Source organism: Choloepus didactylus, chromosome 8 (assembly GCF_015220235.1).
Source record: "Choloepus didactylus isolate mChoDid1 chromosome 8, mChoDid1.pri, whole genome shotgun sequence".
NCBI lineage: Eukaryota > Metazoa > Chordata > Mammalia > Pilosa > Megalonychidae > Choloepus > Choloepus didactylus.
The window spans coordinates 54,514,413-54,531,726 of NC_051314.1; the positions used below are offsets into that span (position 1 = coordinate 54,514,413).

Genomic DNA, 17,314 nt, shown 5'->3' on the forward strand with positions numbered 1-17,314 from the left:
GATTCAGTAACTATAATTTTATCTGTTGGTGCTCTGTTACAACATTAGCCACATATGACCACTTTAAATTTAAATTTTTTAATAAAATTAAAAATTCATTCTTCAGTCTCACTAGCCACATTTTAAGAATTCAGTAGTCACATGTGACTAGTAGCTACCCAATTAGCTCAGATATAGGATATTTCTGTCATCGCAGAAAATTCTGTGTGACAGCTGTGTAGTAGACCATTATAATATTGGGGTAAAGTTAAATAACAATTGAATTTTTAAAATGTATGATAGCAATACAGAAAATACTATGAAATATCTAGTTATGCACTGTCAAAGAACTGATATTAGAAAGTCAGAGCTGGGGAAAGATAACTCCAGCTTGAATTTGGGTAGCAGAATTGGCAATTTGCCAATTCATGGTCAGGGGGCTTTAGTGCTATTGAACAAGGAAGTAAAAGGAAAATAGGAAGAAAATTGTAGCTCACTTTGAGTAATCAGTTTTACCATGCTAGAGAATTTAGTTAAGTGGAATTTGGAGATGTGAGACTATCTCATAGGAGATCAAAATATTTCTGTGGAATGAATAAGTAAGTGTTGAAGATTTTCAATATCAGGGTTTGAGGCTTATTTTCTTAAGAATGGGTGCTAGCAAATGTTTTTGAGTAGTGGAGCAATATGGCCAAAGTGATAGTTTAGGAAATTTACATTTAGGTTAGTAAATTAATTACTCCCTTTTCAGTTCATTCTTAGTGTTTGCTATTTGTTTTACTACTAAATAATTCCACCTTCTGTTTACATAATGTTTTTTAAAATAATCTGTAAGGTACATTCATATACACTATTATTAAACCTGATGACAGTCCTGGAAAGTTGTAAGGTTTACTAATTATGTATTCACAGAGAAGAAAAATAAGTCAGAGAAGTTAAGTGATTTGCTAAAGAAAGACTAGCTTGAAGAATGAGTATTATTTGGGTAGGCTGGAGATAGCCAACTTATCTCAACGTCAAATAAATTACTATACAATACACACTGCTGTCTGCAATTTATGGTGATATTCTTGGTGCTTTTATCATTTTTTAATTCTAATACCCAGCCTGTAAATGAGTGAGTAGGGAGAAACTGAATGGGGACACCTATTGAAAGGGGAATGCAAAAAGTTGAGAAATGAGGTGATTTGGGCTGACCCACATGGTATTAATGGAAACTGAAAGAAAGGACTAGATGTGAGATAGACATTGCAGAGATAAAAATCATCAGAATTTAATGGCTAATTAAATATTGGGGAAGAGGAGAGGTCTCTGACTCAAGGGTTTGGGTCTGAGTGATTGAACGAGTAAAAGATTGAAAGAGTTATTGAAAGAAAGACGGTACCCTTGAAAGAATTAGGAAAATTGGTGTGGAAGCTGGTTTCTGAGGAAAGCGCATGAATTCTATTTTTGATGTAAAGATGCTTTCTAACGTAAACTAAGAGCCCTTCCTTTGTTAACAAAATTTTAAAGCCAGCAGTTAATTTGCAATAATGTCTGAACAAACATTCATACATGTTTTGGAATAAAGTTTTAGAGACAGTTTAGCTTTGAAGAAGGAAACTTGGAAGTTATCTGAATAAAGGTAATAAATGAGCTTTGACTATAAATGGACTCTGCAGGAAAAGAGCAGGTGAAGAAAGAACAACAAATGGTTTAGGGCTGACACTGATTATGGCATTGAGTTATTGAATGAAAGGACAAAGTGGAGGCAGAAAAAAGGAGAGATAGAGCAGTGCAGTATTTTAGAAACCAAGGGAGAAGAGGGCTTGTGTGATGAAAGGGCTGATAGAGTTTAAATACATGCAGGAGAGATAAGAACTGTGAAAAGGACCCTAGAACATGTCAGTGAGGACTTCACAGGTTGGCAGACTGTCTTAAATTTCCTGAAGTCGCAAACTTTTTTTTTTTAAGGATTTAGTTTCCAGTGTAAAAGTACTATTGCTTATTTAAATTTTTTTTTTATCTTTTGCTTCTTTACTTCTTGAAAGATTATTGTACCAGTTAATTCACTTGATAAACTGAGGGTGCTCGCTACATTCAGGTTCCAGTATTCGAGATTAAAATCACTGCTGAGAAAATTTGTTTTTTCTTTTAGATCTTGTCATATTCAGAAGTTGCTGAAGTTCGAGAGACAGTGAGTAATGTATGGTGCTATGTTTGAAATGTTACGCTTTTTAATTTTTTTAGGATTCTGTCAAGGTTCTTAAAATATACTTTCCACTGTTTTTAATCATAGATGATTAGGCAATTGTAAGAAGTAGCTGATGTGGTTGAAAGTCAGTCTTAAAAATTATGATTTATTTTTTCCAAAATGTAAATAGGACTAATATTTTTTTATTATCAAAATATACATACCAGTGTAGCATATTTAAACAATACAGAAAAATGTAATAAGTAAAATTCTATGTCCTAAAGGTAACCACTGTTAATATTTTGGTGGCATCTTTCCTAAGTTAGTTTGTATGTATGTTTTACATATGAAATTTTATATGTGGGGTCATATTACACAAACTGTATTCTAATCCACTTTAAAAGGACAATAGATAGTGGATGTTGTTCTGTCAGTGGGGAAAAAAACCTGTAATGACTGCAAGGTATCTCATTGCATGGATATATTATTATTAATTTAATACCCTGTTGAACATTTTGGATTATCACTTTAGTGTACATTCCTAAAAGTGGAATTGTTGCATCAAAAGTATGTTTAGGTTACTTTAAAATAGCCACCTGGCAGAACAGATTATATCCTCTATCTGATAATGAAGAGCTGTCTCTCTCCCAAGAATATTACCTTAAAATCTCTCTCGTAAAACTCAGGGGTAAAATGTGCACATTCGTTTTTTTCAGATGATTGCAGGAATATGAAAAAATTAAACTGAGTGTAGAATAATAACTTCTGTTGCAAGAACAAATCTCGGCTGCATTATATATCCCTTGCTGCAGTTCTTTATTCTAAGAAAGAGGCAAAGATAACACTAAATAGAGCACTCTTGAGATGTTTTGTATAATCCTTCATCCTCATTGTGGTTTTCGGGAGCCAACTTCAGGAGAATTGCTATGTTGTTCTATGAGAGCACCTTTATTGGGGAAGAGAAGTCTGTCACCTGCTGCATCAATACTTAATAAACCTTTTGTGTTTTGACTTAAGCTCATCAGATGGCTTAAGTCAAGTCCTATGGATGTTAAAAAGGACATGCTATGCTAAATGCAATGGAATTAAAACTCCTGATCACATGGGTTTATTTCTGTGTTGTAGGATGTTCATCCTGGTTTGCCCATGATGGAGGGTTTTCCCAGGAAAACACGGAGTGTTAATGAACTTCTACCCATTCTTTTACATTTCTTAAAGATTGTGTTTTATGCTAATTATGGATGGGATGGCAAATATTTAGAAGTATATCACAATAAAATCACATTTTTTGGTTAAAGCTTTTTTTCTGAGATCTGTAGACTGAACTAAGTAAAGATTTAGATGATGGCTATAAATATTTCATGCTTTTAATTAATGTGTTTTGATAGTGTACTAATTAATAATTGAAAGAAAAATTCCTGGTATATTATTATTTTATTATTTTCATGTGAAACCTTCTGCCAAAATAGAGGATTTATTTACATAAGAAATTAGTGAGACGATTATGTGGATTGTCTGAAGGATAATGGCAGATATAAGTTATTCAAACAGAGAAAATGTTTCTGTCATGTCTTAATTGTCTTTTTCTGAACAAGGTGAAAAGTTCCTGGATTATGTGAGATTTTGGAAGTATTTTGGTTCTTCAACAAAAGCCAAGAAAAGTGGCTAGCTTTTTATTCTTTTTAATAATATCTCACAAGATACTTGTATGGAGTTTTTCACATCAGTGATTTCACATTGTCTTTATCCATGTTATACATGGATACCACACAAATTAGATCTGGGTCCAAAAAAGCCATAAGAATGAGAAGTTAGTGTACAGTTTAACCATATGCAGAAGACTTTAGAGACATTAAGTTACTTGGTAAAATTGATATCTAATCCTCAGTGACTTATATCCCATTTCCTGTTAGCATCACTTGCAAGTAACTCTGAGAGGATGATTTCACATGCATTCCAATTTAATACCTTTTTATACACATTCTTCTAGGAAAGGTTTCTGAAGCCATAGGCTATTTTTCGTTATTTTTTTAGCTTTGCTTTGGAATGTTTCAACTTGATTCTTACTTCTGTTATTTCATTTTAACATATGTTTTTCTGGTTTGGCATTTTTCATTTCCTGAGATTAAGCCACTGAGTAATTACCCAAACTCTCATATATGTTATAAACTATATTATTCTCTTACCAATCTTTACCTTTCTCTAAACTACAGGTCTATAGATTCAACTGCTTACTTGACATTTCCACTGGGATGTCTAACATGCATTTCAAACTTCGTCTATCCCAAACTGAGCTCCTAATATTCTCCTGGAAACTAGCTCCTCTGTCTTTTCCATCTTAGAAAATGGCAATTCCATCCTTCCAGGTGCTTATACGCAACACTTCACATCATCATGACTCCTCTCTTTCTCTTTTATCCTACGTTAGATCCATCTGGAAATCCTGTTGACTCCACCTTCAAAATATATTCAGAATTTGACTATTTCTCATCACCTTCATAGCTATCAGCATGGTCCAAGTATCCTTCATCTCTCCCTTAGATGATTGCAGAAACCTCCTAACTGGTCTCGTTGATTCTACCCTTGCCTCTCTAGTCTTTTCTCAACATAGCAACCAGAATGATCCTGTTAAAACAATCATATGATGTCATTCCTTTTCTCAAAACCCTTCAGTGTCTCTCCATCTCATTCAGAATGAAACAAAGGTCTTGACCAGGTCCTTCAAGGGCCTGTACAATCTGGTACTCATTTACCTCTTTGACCTTATCTCCTGCTACTCTCCTACTTGCTTATTGTATTCTAGCCACATGGGCCTTCTTACTATTTTCCGAATATTATAGATTTGCTCCCATCCTAGGCCTCTACCCTTGTTCCTCCCTCTGTCTGGAATATACTTCCCCTATATATCCTTATGGGACGTTCCCTGATTTTATTCAGTCAAATCCTTAGTGAATCCTTCTTAGGCCACCCTAACTAAAATTTTAACTCCCTCTTCCTTAACATTTTATTTGCTCCCATTATTTGATTATTTTTTTCCTTAGCATTTCAACTATATAATACATCATGAAGTTTTATGTATCTATTATGTTATTCATCTTTCCCACTAAAATATACGTTCCATTATGGCAGAATTTTTGTCTGTTTTGTTCACTGTTTTATCCCTTGGTGCCTAAAATGATACGTGGCTATAGTATTTACTTAATAAATGTTTGTTGGATGGATGGTAGGACTAGGCAGTGCTTATTTTGGTTATTCTTCAGTGCCTCAATCTGGAAAAAAATAGGATTAATCAAGTGGAATCAGATTTATATGACGTAAACATGCTTGAGTGTATAATGTTAAGATAGGCATAGTTGAAGGTTTTTGAAACAAATATTCAGGAGTTTCTATGTATACTAGGGATTATTTTCTGAGAGTAATCAGGGAAGGAGTACAGCTACACAAGAGTTAATATAGTGCTGTTAATTGATGAAACTTGAGAATATAATAGAACTTTACAACAGAAGTGAGCTTAATCTTTTATTCCAAATGGGAGACCAACTTAAAAACCTTCAAATTTGACTGGCCCTATTAAATTAAATACTCCTACCTATGAATATAGGTGGTTAGGATCATTGCTTTCCTTTAGGAAGTTATTGGTAGATCCAAGGAAACTAGTAATTATTTATATTAGGAGGAGAAGATTTTAGATGTCTGGGAAGCATTTGTAAAGTTTTCCACAACTGTCTGCTAGCTTCTGTAGAAGGGGCACTTCCCAAATCTGGGTTTGTCATTTGGTGCAGCCAGTAGAAGTCATACTGAACAAGGCTGAGAAGAAAAGAAGGTTTATTTATGCCAGCGGGAGGACAGGAGACGCTTTCCCAAATCAGCCTCTCCCAAGTGTTTGTTCAATTGGTTTTTATACCCATTGGACAAAGAGAGTTAATTAACTTAGTTAACATGTAACAGGAGAATTTTAGCAGTTTATTCTACTTTTTCCCCAGGATTTATGCTGGGAAAGGCGCCTCTTAGTCTAGGGAGATAGGTGAAAGGCTTACTTACATCTGGGAGGGTTGGGGCAGTCTCTCCAAAGTGATTCTTTAATTGGCTAAACCCATTAGAGACAAAGAGAGTTATTCATTTTAGCTAACATGTAACAGAGGTTTGGAGAATTTCAGTAGTTCATCCTATTTTCTTCAGGATTTATATCCCGTGATGACTAGAAAGGTGCCTTCCAGTCTAGGGAGATAGACAAAGCATCATGGCGGTTAGGGGCAATAGATTAAAGCTTATTTAGGTTTAGGTGCAAACTTTACATTTACATATTGCTGCAGACTTTACATTTACATCTTTCCTTTGTGAGACTAAAAGTTTTTACCCCTTCTTACTTCCCATTTTAAGTTTACATTTAAAAGCTGCTTTAAGGTTACATTTTAAGGCTACTTTACAACAGTTTTAAGATTGTATTTAAAAAGTCACTGTTACACTTCCTAACTTCTTTCAGTTTTCCAGTACTGTATTAGTTATTTACTGCTGCATAACAAATTATCCCAAAACTTAGTGGCTTAAAACAACAATCATTTATTAATTCATGGATTCTATGATTCAAGAATCCAGGAGCAGCTTAGCTAGGCCTCTCTGGCTCAAGGTCTCTCATGTGATTATAGTCAAGCTGTTGGGGGTAGAAGGGGCTGTGAAAACCTCATCTGAAAGCTCAACTGGGTGAACAGGGAGAGCCAGGAGATCCTCTTCCAAGGGCTCATACATGATTGTTGGCAGACCTTACTTCCTTGCCTAATGGGCCTTTCTACAAGGCTTCCTTATGACATGACAGCTGCCTTTCCCTAGGGTAAGCTATCCAAGAGAGTGAGAGACTGCACTCAAGATGGAAGTCACAAAGTAATCTCAGAAGTGACTTCCCATCACTTCTACCATACTCTGTTAATTAGCAGTGATTCAGTAAATCCACCCCATTCTCAAGGAGAAGGGATTACATTGAGGGCATGAATACCAGGAAGAGGGGATCAATGAGGGTTATGTTAGAGACTGCCTACCACAATGCTTTAATCTTTTCCTTCAGACTTGCTAGTTGTGATAACATGGCTATTGGTAATAAGGTCTTGGGCACAATTAGTTCATTGTCACCAAAGCTACATTTTTAGTTTGTGAAACTGAAGTCACTTTACAGAAGAATGGAGGCAACCACAGAAAAATGAATAAAGCAAATTCCTTTAAAGATATTTGAACATAATTTGAAATGTTGTGAAATAGCCATCACTTTAGGGAAATAACAAGTCCAAGGGCTTTTTCCAAGGAGACACAGGCATAAGCCCAAAGCAAACAAATGTTCTGTGACTTATTTAAAATTATTTACCCTTTTTAGTTACAGCAATTAAGATTCCCCCACTATCTTTAAGTAAGACCATGTTATGATGTAATCAGTGCAACTTTGTTGTTGTTACTTTAGTGTTATGTTACTATACTTGGCATTTGAAAGTGAAGGAGAGCTAAGCACTGTTTTCCTACCAAGAGAGACAAAAACACTTGTCCGAAGGCAATGTCTAGAGTAATGTTGTATGTTAAAATAGTTGCTAGACAAAAGGTCAGTAGTCTTTTTCCTGTTTCTTTCAGTTGATTCCAAGTTCTTCATTCAAAAATTGGGTCTTTTCACTTCCTAAAGAACAGTAGCTTCAGATGTGCCTGATTTTCCTAAGAAAATTTTTTCTGACTTAATAAAATTTATGTTTCCAATCAATAGCCTCTTTGTTTTGTTTTTTTTCTTTCTTGTTTTTTTTTTTTTTTGCCATTTGAAAACAACTTTGTTCTACTTTGTTGACGTCTTTGTAGAAGCGCTTTGCACAATGCTTGGCACAGAAAAAGTACTCTGTAAATGTTAGTTCCTTTCTTTTTGTAGAAGAAACAGACTAAATCTCTAATAAGTGCTTTCATGGCATGCAAAATTAATATTTAATAGTGCATGAGTTGTTTTATATTTATAAGCCACTTAAATTTAAGGAATAAATAAACTTTTTGCTATAGCTTATGTTTCTAAATAATTTTTACCACTCCTAACCCATACTTTTAAAATATAATTGAAAGTTTTTTACTTGAGTAATTTTCAAAACAAAATACTTGGTTAATTCCATTCTTCTCTTTACCAAAATTTAAAAAAAAAAATTGATAATGCCTAAACCAGGATCTTTATTTTTGATAGGAAAGGGAAATTCTAAGTTAATGATTATTAGGATTGATGTGCATGTGCGTTCTACTTATAAACTAATGCTATTTTCCTTGTCCTTTTGTTTCACTGCTGCTTCCATCCTGATGCATTTTGCTTCTCCCTGGTTTGGACTGTGTGTGTTTGCTGCTCAATTACCCTGCATATTAAAGCTTCTTGGTGATAGTAAAGATGTCCTTGGGTCATCAAGTAAGTAGCTGAAGTTCAAATGGCATGTTTGGTGACATGATAATATTTTGACATGTACTTACGGAAGGCAAATGGTATTTCTATTTTGATTTATTATGTCTTCTAATTTTCTTTCCAGGCATTGCAAATGCAAAGTAAATAATATAGATGGTCATTCGGTGCCCATCTGTTCTCAGTCTCCTTCTGAACTTCATAGACAGTGTTTGTATAGTTATATCTTGATTATCTACAGATGTGTTACTTAGCCAAATATTTAACTAGTAATCTAGCACCTCTTATTATAGTATTCCTTTTTAATCATCGAAGGGTGTAGATCAGACTACTTTGAGGCTAGAGATAGTACAAGGAATTCACTGCCATATGGAAATGAGGAATAATATTTTATTTTGTCACAGTTTTTATAGAATAGATAATCTGGTTATGAATTTTTTAAAATACTTTTAGGGGTTTCATAAGTGAAACATGTTTCATCTTAGGGATTTAGAAGATGTACCTTTTAAAGTTGCATCCAGTTTACCTCAGCAAATTTTCCTGAGATTTCTGTTTCTTATATAACCAGACACTGTGCTAACTCTGGAGATACACAATGCATTAAACACATGCCCTCATCTTTATAGGCTGACTGAGGACTTAGACCCATGAACAGATAATTTCAAAGCATTATGGGAAGGCCAGCTTTTGAATTAAAAAGTATTGACTTAACTGAAGTGAGACAAACTTTAGAGATTATCTAATGAAACATTCATTTTATAGATGAAGAGCCTGAAGCTAAGAGCTTAAATGTCCAAGGAATTAGAATGGGTTATTTTTACCTCTAGCCCAATGTGTCTTCTACTGTTTTTCAAAATTTGGAATGAAACTATCAATTTGCTGAGTTTTCAAGACTAACCAAATAATTAAAATTTTTACTGTTATCATAAATCAGACAAAAATTTTAATTTTACTGAAGAGAAAGGTAATTATATTGATTTAGGAAGTTTTATTATTTATCCCTAGTTATCTATTGACAGTTGGTTTACTGCTCTGGGACTTAATTTTCTCAGTTGCCAAAGGAGATTGAGCAAGATAATGGCCAGGGATTTTCTAGTTGTAAAATTCTTTGATCTAAATGCTTTGCTTTTTGTTCCTAATATTGGTTATAATATGATGCAATTTTTTTTAAGATAGTGACTTAATATGCTAAAATCCTTTTTGCCCTTAATCCAACAATTTACAATATTTTAAATATCATTTATTATACAGCCAGCATTATTAGAATAGTAGATATTTTTAAAATAGAAAAAAGTATCCAGATCCCAAAACATTGTTATGTTTTGTTGATCAGTATGTAATACTTGGCAAATATTTTTAATGGGTTCTTCAGTTACTTTAGTTACTTTGTATAGTTGAATGTTGTCTCAGGTGAACCAAATGGTACTGCTGAACTCTACAAATAGAATTGCATTTTTAACATGAACTTAAATGGTTCTGTTTTACACACTGAGTTTTAGAAATGGAGAATTCTTTAATTTTTACCTGGAACAGAAGACATTTACTATGGTTACATATTTTAAGTATGTATAAATAAAAATATACAATTTGTATTAGAAATGATTTTATATTGTATTGTACCAAGTGAAATCGCTTAACTTTCACTTGGATCAAGGGTGAAACAAGAGTTTAAAGCTTCTAAAATTCTTCAAATTTTATATTGATGAGTTGAATTCAGGAAGTGAAGAATAGTAGTTAAATAATTATAGTCCATTTAGAATTTGCAGCTGGTATATTAATTATGGTACTGTTGATTATTCTAGTGTGATTTATATTATACTTAAGTGAATAACAGTATGAATAGCAAAGTACATTGCTTTACTTTCACTACAAAGTAGAAACCAGCAGAGGGCATTGTGATGCTATCAGGTAGCTGAGTTGACCTGAAAACCTCAATCAAAAAGGTGTATGTTGATTGTAGCTGGAGAAACTACAATGGAATCAAAGATAATGACTTATCTTTTTAAGTCATTTAATGAATGTTTATGTCTGTTATGTGCCAGAGGATAGACCAAAAAACCAAATCTACCCTCTGGAGGTTACATTAGAATAATTTACTATTTTGTAAATGATTTAGATTATATAATGATTTTTATATTATGCAGAAGCCTTTTTTTTTTCTGTATAGTTGTTAATATTTATGAATGTGGTGAGAGAAAAATAGGACTGTAGGCTTTTTGATTTTTTTCTAAAGAGGTGCACTCTATACATTACTATTTCTGTGTACCCTCTTATTCTCATAAAGGTTATCAAAGCTTCCACAAATGCTTCTGACACTAACTGCAAATACTGTAGTAACTCAATTCAACTCAACTCTACCTCGAGTTTGGCCAGAAACCTTAGGTTAAGGGCAATTCTCTACAAGATTGTCCTTCAGGCACCTGTCTTAAGTTCTGGGACCCAGGTGACCCACACTTCTGACCAAGTGTCTACAAAATTCAGGGGGTTCCCATCACCCCCTCGGGTTTTCCTAATTTGCTTAAACAACTTACAGAACTCACTGGAAGTGCTATACTTACAATTATAGTTATATTGTAGTGAAAGGATACAAAGCAGAAGCCAAAAGAAGAGATGCGTAGGGTAAAGTCTGGGAGTGTCTGAAATGCAAGCTTTCCTGGCTCAGCAATGTTTCTTCTCAATCATGGAAGCTCCTCTGGGTTTCAAGTATCCTGAGCTTATATGGGGTCTCATTATGCATGATTGACAGAATTAGTGTCCATGTGGTTGAACTCAATCTGCGGACTCCCCTTCTCTCCAAGATGACTTGACTCAAAGCCCCAAATTTCCTAATTACCTGGTTTGTCTTTCTGGTGTGGCCAGCCCCCATCCTAGAACTGAAGCCCTGACTGGCTCCTCACTCTCCTTTCTTTAGCATATGAACTCTCAGGTGTGGTCCTGGGCACACCTACAAGAAAGAACAAAAGACACCCCTATAACAGGAAATTCCTAAGATTCAGAGGTTGCTTTCCCAGAAACTAAGACATAACCAGCCAAGTTTTTCATTATGCTATGTTAGATTATAAAAATCATAAACAGTAATACCACAATCAAAAATGAATTAGAATGTGGTGACTAGAACCAAATTTGGACTTCTCTACTTTCTTTTTTATATATTGAAGGAATCCAAGACATCTTATTGATGGAATACTAAAGTATACTATAATTGTATTAGTGTTTCTTCTTATACTATATTTTAAATTAGCCTTTAAATGTACTCTGATAAATGTAAAATCATTAGTTGTTTTTCTTATACTATATTTTAAATTAGCCTTTAAATGTACTCTGATGCATGTAAAATAATTTGTGTGACATATGTAAACTGTAAAGCGTAATTATACGGTGAGCACCTCATTATCCTGGAACCTGCCCATCTTTTAATGCTATGAGAATTACTGCAGTTCAGGGAGACAGATTTTGGGGCCCTCAGGCCAACTGCTCCCCTGCTTTGCACCTAGCAATAAACTCTTTCTCTCTTAGAAACCCGGTGTCTCAGGAATTGGTCATTTGAGTGCATCAGACAAAGAATCTGCTGCCTTGGTCTGGTAACAATTCATATGTGATTAAAAAAAAACCAGGAACCTGTTTTTTAAAAACAAAGAATGGTAAACCAAAGGTTCAGATGAGTTATCTCCTCTGGGAGTAAGCATGGAGATAGAAGAGGGAAGAAACACATAAATCAATGTGAGGTATCTGTAAGATTCTAGTTCTTAAGTTGGGTAGTAAACATCAATAAGGATATTATTCTGATACAGAATTTTTGTCTTCTAGACAGAGTACTCAGATGATTAGGAAACATTTTATAACTTTTCATTAAGAGCAGACTAACAATCCATATTATTTTAACAGATCAAACTAAACTTTAGTTTTGTATGAATATGTATGAATACACAGTTTGACACAAAATCTCTTTTTTAAACAAATTATGAACAGGCTTATCAAATTTTTGGTCAGCATTGACTATGACAGAACTCACTTTTGTAAACCTACAACTTTCCATATCCATTTAGGGCTTGTAGTAAACAATGACTACAACAAACAAAGTTCACTTTCTCAAACTTTCTACAACTTTCCATATTGATTCATGGCTCATAGTTCAGATACAAACAAAATTCACTTCCACAGACTTTTTGCAATAACAAATAAAATTCATTTTAATCAGAAAAAATAATCATCTTACTATGGAAAATAAAAAACAATTCTATCCGTCCTTCCTATAGTCTTTATTTACCCAGACTGCATACAATCAGAAATAAATTTGATAATAAGTTCACAAAGCTCTTTAACCATCCATACTTCCAAAAACAATATTCATAAAGAAGAGAAGAGACAGAGATACTACAACACAATGAAGAAGAAAAAGTTTATGCTTGGGTTTGAAATGCAGCCAGGCATTTATACATTTTATACTCAAAATACCAAATGATTATTTTAATATGTCTAAAATTTCTCAACCCAAGCCAGCACTACATTCAAAGGTCAGAATAGCCCAAGTTTGAAATTGTGATCAGTTTTTAAGTACTTAAGGGGTTTATATTCAGCAAGAAGCTCAAAAATTTTCAACATTATTCCCAAGTACTAAATAATACCAAGATTATGTTAGTTCACAAAATTAGTTTATGACTTCTAAAAAAAACTAGTTCAGAGCTCTATATTTTCAAATGCTACTTTCTTATTTAAAGGTCTTATAAGTCTCATCTCTTCTATGAGGTCTTCTTATGTCAGTATTTATCTGCTTTTTAAAATTCTTCCAGCATTTTTATTCCTTTATATCTGCTGTCTTTTACTATGCCCTCTGTTCCGGTTTGAAACTGTTATGGACCCTAGGAAAGCTATGGTTTTTTTTTTTTTTGGTTTTTTTTTTAAGAAATTTTATTTTGAAATAAATTCAAACTTACAGGAACAGTTGCAAAAACAGTTCAAACCCCATTCATAGAACCGCAGCATACCCTGACCTCCCTCCCCTGATACCCCAATCCACCACCTTTAACATCCTGTCACACCACCATTTCTGTCTTTCCCTCCCTATCTCCCTCCCTATCATCCATCATCTATTGCTGTGTCCTCTGAACATATGAGAGCAAGCTGCACACATTTTTGAACAAACACTATAATTCACATATACCTTTCCCATGGACAAGAACATTCTTTTGTGCAATCCCATGAAGCGCAGCTAAGAAGTTCAAGAAATTCAACATTGATACAAAGCTTACATTCTATATTTCCTTTTTTTTTTTTCCTTATGTCTCATTCAGCCTCCTCTCCTCCATCCTCAGATCCCATCCAGGATCATCCTTGGCATTTAATTGTCATCTATTTAGATTGTCTTTTTTTTTTTTTTTTTTTTCTTTTTCAGTTGTGGAAACATGTACACAACCTAAATCTTCCCCCCCTCCCTTGCATTCCATTAGTGGGATTAATCACATTTACAATGTTGCAGTGCTATCACGTTCCCACCATCTGTTTCTAGAAGTTTCCCTTCACCCCAAACAGAAACCCTACACTCATTTCTTAAGTCCCCATTGCCCCTTCCCCCGCTTCTCGGAACCCATACTCTACTTTTCATCTCTATGGTCATATTCTCTGACACTTTGTGTTTACCGTGGGGCTTAATTTTAACATCTTAAATCTGTAACAATCTTGTTTTTCTTTGATACCGACAACTTCAGTATGACACATAAACTATGTTCCTTTACTCCCTCATTCCTCCACCTGTATGTAGTTCTTGTCAAAAATTACATATTTTACATTGAGTCCAAAACCACTGATTAATCATTACAGTTTATGTATTTTAGATCCTGTAGTAAGTAAATTGTAGAGTTACAAATCAGAAATACAGTAATATTGGTATTTATATTTACCATGTGATCTTTACTGGTAATCTTTATTTCTTCATGTAGTTTCAGTCAATTGTTTTAGTGTCCCTTACTTTCAGCCTGCTCAACTACCTTTAGCTTTTCTTATAGGACTGATCTACTGGTGGTGAAGTCCCTTAGCTTTTGATTATTCGGGAATGTTTTCATCTCCCTCTCATTTTTACCCTCCGGGTGTTTGTGATTTCTCCAAGTCTCTGATGGTTATTGACTTCTATTTGTATTCCATTGTGGTCAGAGAATGTGCTTTTCAACAAATTTGTTGTTGTTGTTTTTTTTTTTTTTTTTAATTTATTGAGGCTTGTTTTTATGTCCCAAAATATGGTCCATTCTGGAGAAAGATCCGTGATCACTAGAGAAGAATGTGTGTCCTAGTGACCTGGGATGTAATGTTCTATATCTGTCTGTTAAAATTTTCTGTATCTCTCTATCCTTTCTTTGTTTCTCCATCAGTAGGGCTCCCTTTAGTATCTGAAGTAGGGAAGGTCTTTTATTAGCAAAATCTCTCAACGTTTGGTTGTCTGTGAAAACTTTAAGGTCTCCCTCAAATTTGAAGGAGAGTTTTGCTGGATAAAATATTCTTGGTTGGAAATTTTTCTCTCTCAGAATTTTAAATATGTCATGCCACTGCCTTCTCACCTCCATGGTGGCCGCTGAGTAGTCACTACTTAGTCTTATGTTGTTTCCTTTTTATGTGGTGAATTGCTTTTCTCTTGCTGCTTTCAGAACTTGCTCCTTCTCTTCAGTATTTGACAGTCTGATCAGAATATGTCTCGGAGTGGGTTTATTTGGATTTATTCTATTTGGAGTTTGCTGGGCATTTATGCTTTGTGTATTTATATTGTATAGAAGGTTTGGGAAGTTTTCCCCAACCATTTCTTTGAATACTCTTTCTAGACCTTTACCCTTCTCTTCCCCTTCTGGGACACCAATAAGTCTTAAATTTGGATGTTTTATTGTATCTATTGTATCCCTGAGATCCATTTCGATTTTTTCAAATTTTTTTCCCCATTCTTTCTTTTGTTCTTTCATTTTCTGTTCTGTGGTCCTCGAGGAGGCTGAGTTGTTGTTCAGCTTCCTCTAATCTTGTATTATGAGTATCCAGAGTCTTTTTAATTTGGCCAACAGTTTCTTTTATTTCCATAAGATCTTCTATTTTTTTATTTACTCTTGCAATTTCTTCTTTTTGCTCTTCTAGGGTCTTATTTATGTTTTTTATACCCTGTGCCATGCTCTTCTTCATGTCCTTTATATCCTGTGCCATGCTCTTGTTGCCTGTCTGTAGTTCTTTGATTAATTGTGCCAAATACTGTGTGTCTTCTGATCTTTTGATTTGGGTGTTTGGGTTTGGGTTATCCATATCGTCTGGTTTTATCATATGCTTTAAGATTTTCTGTTGTTTTTGGCCTCTTGGCATTTACTTTACTTGATCCCTAATTTATCAGAACTGCAGCTTGTTGGCATACACTTTCTCTAACTAACCAGCAGATGGCATCCCGTGAGTCATCTGTTCCCCTCAAGTCAGTTCTCCCCAACTTTGTCTTTGTGGTGCCCAGTTGGTGCACTGAGTTTGGGTATGTTGTTGGGGCTATCCGCCCTGAATGTGGGGCGTGTGGCTGGGTGGTTAGGGAGACAGGGCAGCTTTAATAATCGAACCTCTCAGGTGTCCCCGGAGATTTAAGGCTGTTGCAGGAGCCTAAGCCTTCATTTCAGTCTTTCCACAGATTGTCTCTGCCCTGACCCACAAGTCCTTGGTATTCGCGTAGGGTCCCTGGGGTTTCCGAGTGGGTCCCCGTTCCCAGCTGTGCTCTCCCAGGACCTCTGCTGAGGGAGGGCTGTGCCACGTCACAAGTGCGCACCGGCCTCCAGGGAAGCCCTGGGTCACCAGGCCTGCAGGGGCGTTCCCAGCCCGCTTCAAAGATGGTTGAATGGGACGAGTTAACTTCCCCCTTTTCACACAGCTCCGCTCTCCCAGCTCCGGGACAATCAGCTGTGGGTGCACTAAAGGCCACTGTACATGGCTGATATTGTGGCGTGTGCAGTGCTGCGGGAACGACTCCCCATCGCACTGGGTTTCTTGGCACGGCTCTGGGCTGTGGGTCCGGCCTGGGCATGAGCATCCCTTGCCCGCTGTGGGGGATGGCTGCAAGGAATGCAATTTTTTTCTCCTTTTGACTCCCCTCTGCTCCCCTGGTCTCGAGACGTCAGCAGCAGTTGTGGGAAGGGGTATCCTCCACGCGAGACACCAAGGCGTTAGCCCAGCCTGCTTCCGCCGTGCTTCAATGTGTGGCTCACCCCATCATATCTGCAGCCACTCCTGGGACTTTTTTTTTTGTAAAGAACTAGTCTGTCTCCAAATGCCAGCCCACCGTTTCCCCCCCACTGTAGGGCAGCTGCCGGACTTTCAGCCGGATTACTCACTCATTTCAGAATGCAGACTCCTGGTTTCACCAAATGCACATTCCCTGTGGATTTAGCAGACCTTGTCTGGCTTGTGCTACGCTGGAAGTGGTGTTCTGGGTTACTTTCTGGTTTTATCTACTATTTTTCACAGAGGTGTTTTTTTGCCCTGTCTCGCCTAGCCGCCATCTTAGGTTCTCTATGGGTTTTAATTTAGTCTTGTGGGTGGGATCCTTTTTAGATTACTTTCATGGAGATGTGACCCCACCCATTCAGGATGGGTCTTGATTATTTTATTGGAGTCCTTTAAGAGAGCTCAGGGAGAGAGAGAAGCTGAGAGAGACATTTTGGAGAGAAGCTAAGATATGTAATCCAGAGTTTGCCCCTGGGAGAAGCTAAGAGCAGAAACAGACCAAGATGCTTTGAGATACAGACAGAAAGACGTTTGGAGATGCT

General features: G+C 35.7%; 1 protein-coding gene across 9 annotated transcripts in view; it reads left to right on the forward strand.

Moving 5' to 3' along the window:
- OSBPL8 (oxysterol binding protein like 8) overlaps positions 1-17,314 on the forward strand; it is a 251,023-nt gene that overhangs the window by 118,965 nt on the left and 114,744 nt on the right. For 3 of the 9 annotated variants that reach the window (XM_037847119.1, XM_037847121.1, XM_037847120.1), the window contains exons 3-4: positions 2,117-2,155; positions 8,522-8,558. The exons of 2 other annotated variants lie outside the window; for them this stretch is intronic. In XM_037847119.1, coding sequence (XP_037703047.1) covers positions 2,117-2,155; positions 8,522-8,558 — 76 coding nt within the window. The remainder of the gene's footprint in view (positions 1-2,116; positions 2,156-8,521; positions 8,559-17,314) is intronic. 4 more of the 9 variants (XM_037847122.1, XM_037847123.1, XM_037847127.1 and 1 more) reach the window with 2 other exon arrangements.